Genomic DNA, 1353 nt, shown 5'->3' with positions numbered 1-1353 from the left:
GTGTAGGGATGGGCCCAGAGAGTGGGGGGAAAGGGGAGATGGAGGTGCCTTGTCCCCTGCTGTCACCTTGCACAAGCAGCCCTGACCCCTTCTGGCGGTGTGTCACCCCACCCTGGGGACAGGGTGGCAGGAGGGACGGCCCCAGCAGCTAGCTCATCCTGGATGGTCCCCTGCATCCCTGCCCCGGCAGAGGGGCTGCGGTGATTTGTGCAATGTGCCCTGCCGTGCTGTGCCGTGCCATGCCACGCTGTGCCATGCCATGCCACGCTGTGCCACGCTGTGCCGTGTCATGCCACGCCGTGCCGTGCTGGCTGGAGGAGGTGGAGTGCCTGATCCCAGGTGACTCCTCGCTGGCCAGCATGTATGACCCCGCTCATGGCCTGATGCCACCAGGCAGGTCTCTGGGGAGGACACGGCCACGGGGACCACACCTGTGTCCCCTACATGGACGGGAATAACACGCCGAGGGGCTGCGGGTGGGCGGGCTGTGCCAGCATGGCTGGCAGCCAGCCGGTGTGGGAAAGCCCCAGTTCCTCTCCGTCGAGTGGGAACCGACCCGGATTCTGCCCCGGGCTATTTGGGTAGAGCCCCCTCGAGATGGGAGCAAGCGCCCCGGGCTGCAGCGAGACATCCCAGAGGACGAGGGGAGAGCCTGTCCCATCCCTCCCAGTTCCCTGCCATGGGGACAGGATCCGTCCCTGGGCTGGGAGGGTTGGGGGCAGGCAGGTTTGCTGAGCCCCCCCGGCAGGTTTCGGTGCGTTTCCTTCCCCTGCTGACGCGCTGTTTCGCTTCCGTCTGCCGGGCGCTGGGCCAAGCAGTCCCTGTCCCCATCGCTGTCCCCCGTCCCCGTCCCGACAGGCAGGACCCATCCCGTGCAGCCCCATGGAGAGGTAGGAGGGGGCCCTCCACCGCTGCCCCAAGCCTTGGCGTGGGTAAGGTTAGCTTCGGGAGCGGGAGGGAAAACACCCACAGCTCCGGCTCGTGTGGGGCTGAGCGCTGCCGAACTCATCACCGTGATGGTTGTGTGCTTTGGGGACTGGGAAGGGGGATGACACCGCCGGTGGGGGCTGCTGCCCAGGCTGCCGAGCTGGGGCAGCTGGATGTGGATGTGAGCCGACAGCGGGATTCGGGATGTGGCCAGGAGCGGGCAGCAGAGGTGAGCGGTTCTCTGTGGGTTGCCGGAACGGGGTGAGGGCAGGAGCGCACTGGGGCACCGTGCAGGGCTGCTCTGCTCTGCTTTCTTGCTTATCCTCCATCCCAGTGCATGCCCCATTCCTTCCATCCACCCATCCCTCCCTCCCTCCCTCATTCCAGCCATCCCTCCATCCCTCCCTCCATCCCTCCCTTTCCCCC

General features: G+C 66.7%; 1 protein-coding gene across 1 annotated transcript in view; it reads left to right on the top strand.

Annotated features, from left to right (window-relative positions):
* DTX1 (deltex 1, E3 ubiquitin ligase) overlaps positions 1 to 1353 on the top strand; it is an 11703-nt gene that overhangs the window by 5388 nt on the left and 4962 nt on the right. Inside the window, exon 3 of the mRNA XM_009886089.1 lies at positions 394 to 476. Coding sequence (XP_009884391.1) covers positions 394 to 476 — 83 coding nt within the window. The remainder of the gene's footprint in view (positions 1 to 393; positions 477 to 1353) is intronic.

Source organism: Charadrius vociferus, unplaced genomic scaffold (genome assembly GCF_000708025.1).
Source record: "Charadrius vociferus isolate BGI_N301 unplaced genomic scaffold, ASM70802v2 scaffold1315, whole genome shotgun sequence".
In the NCBI taxonomy this organism is placed as follows: domain Eukaryota; kingdom Metazoa; phylum Chordata; class Aves; order Charadriiformes; family Charadriidae; genus Charadrius; species Charadrius vociferus.
The sequence above is the reverse complement of the archived record's forward strand: the minus strand, read 5'-3'. Positions and strand labels throughout refer to the sequence as shown.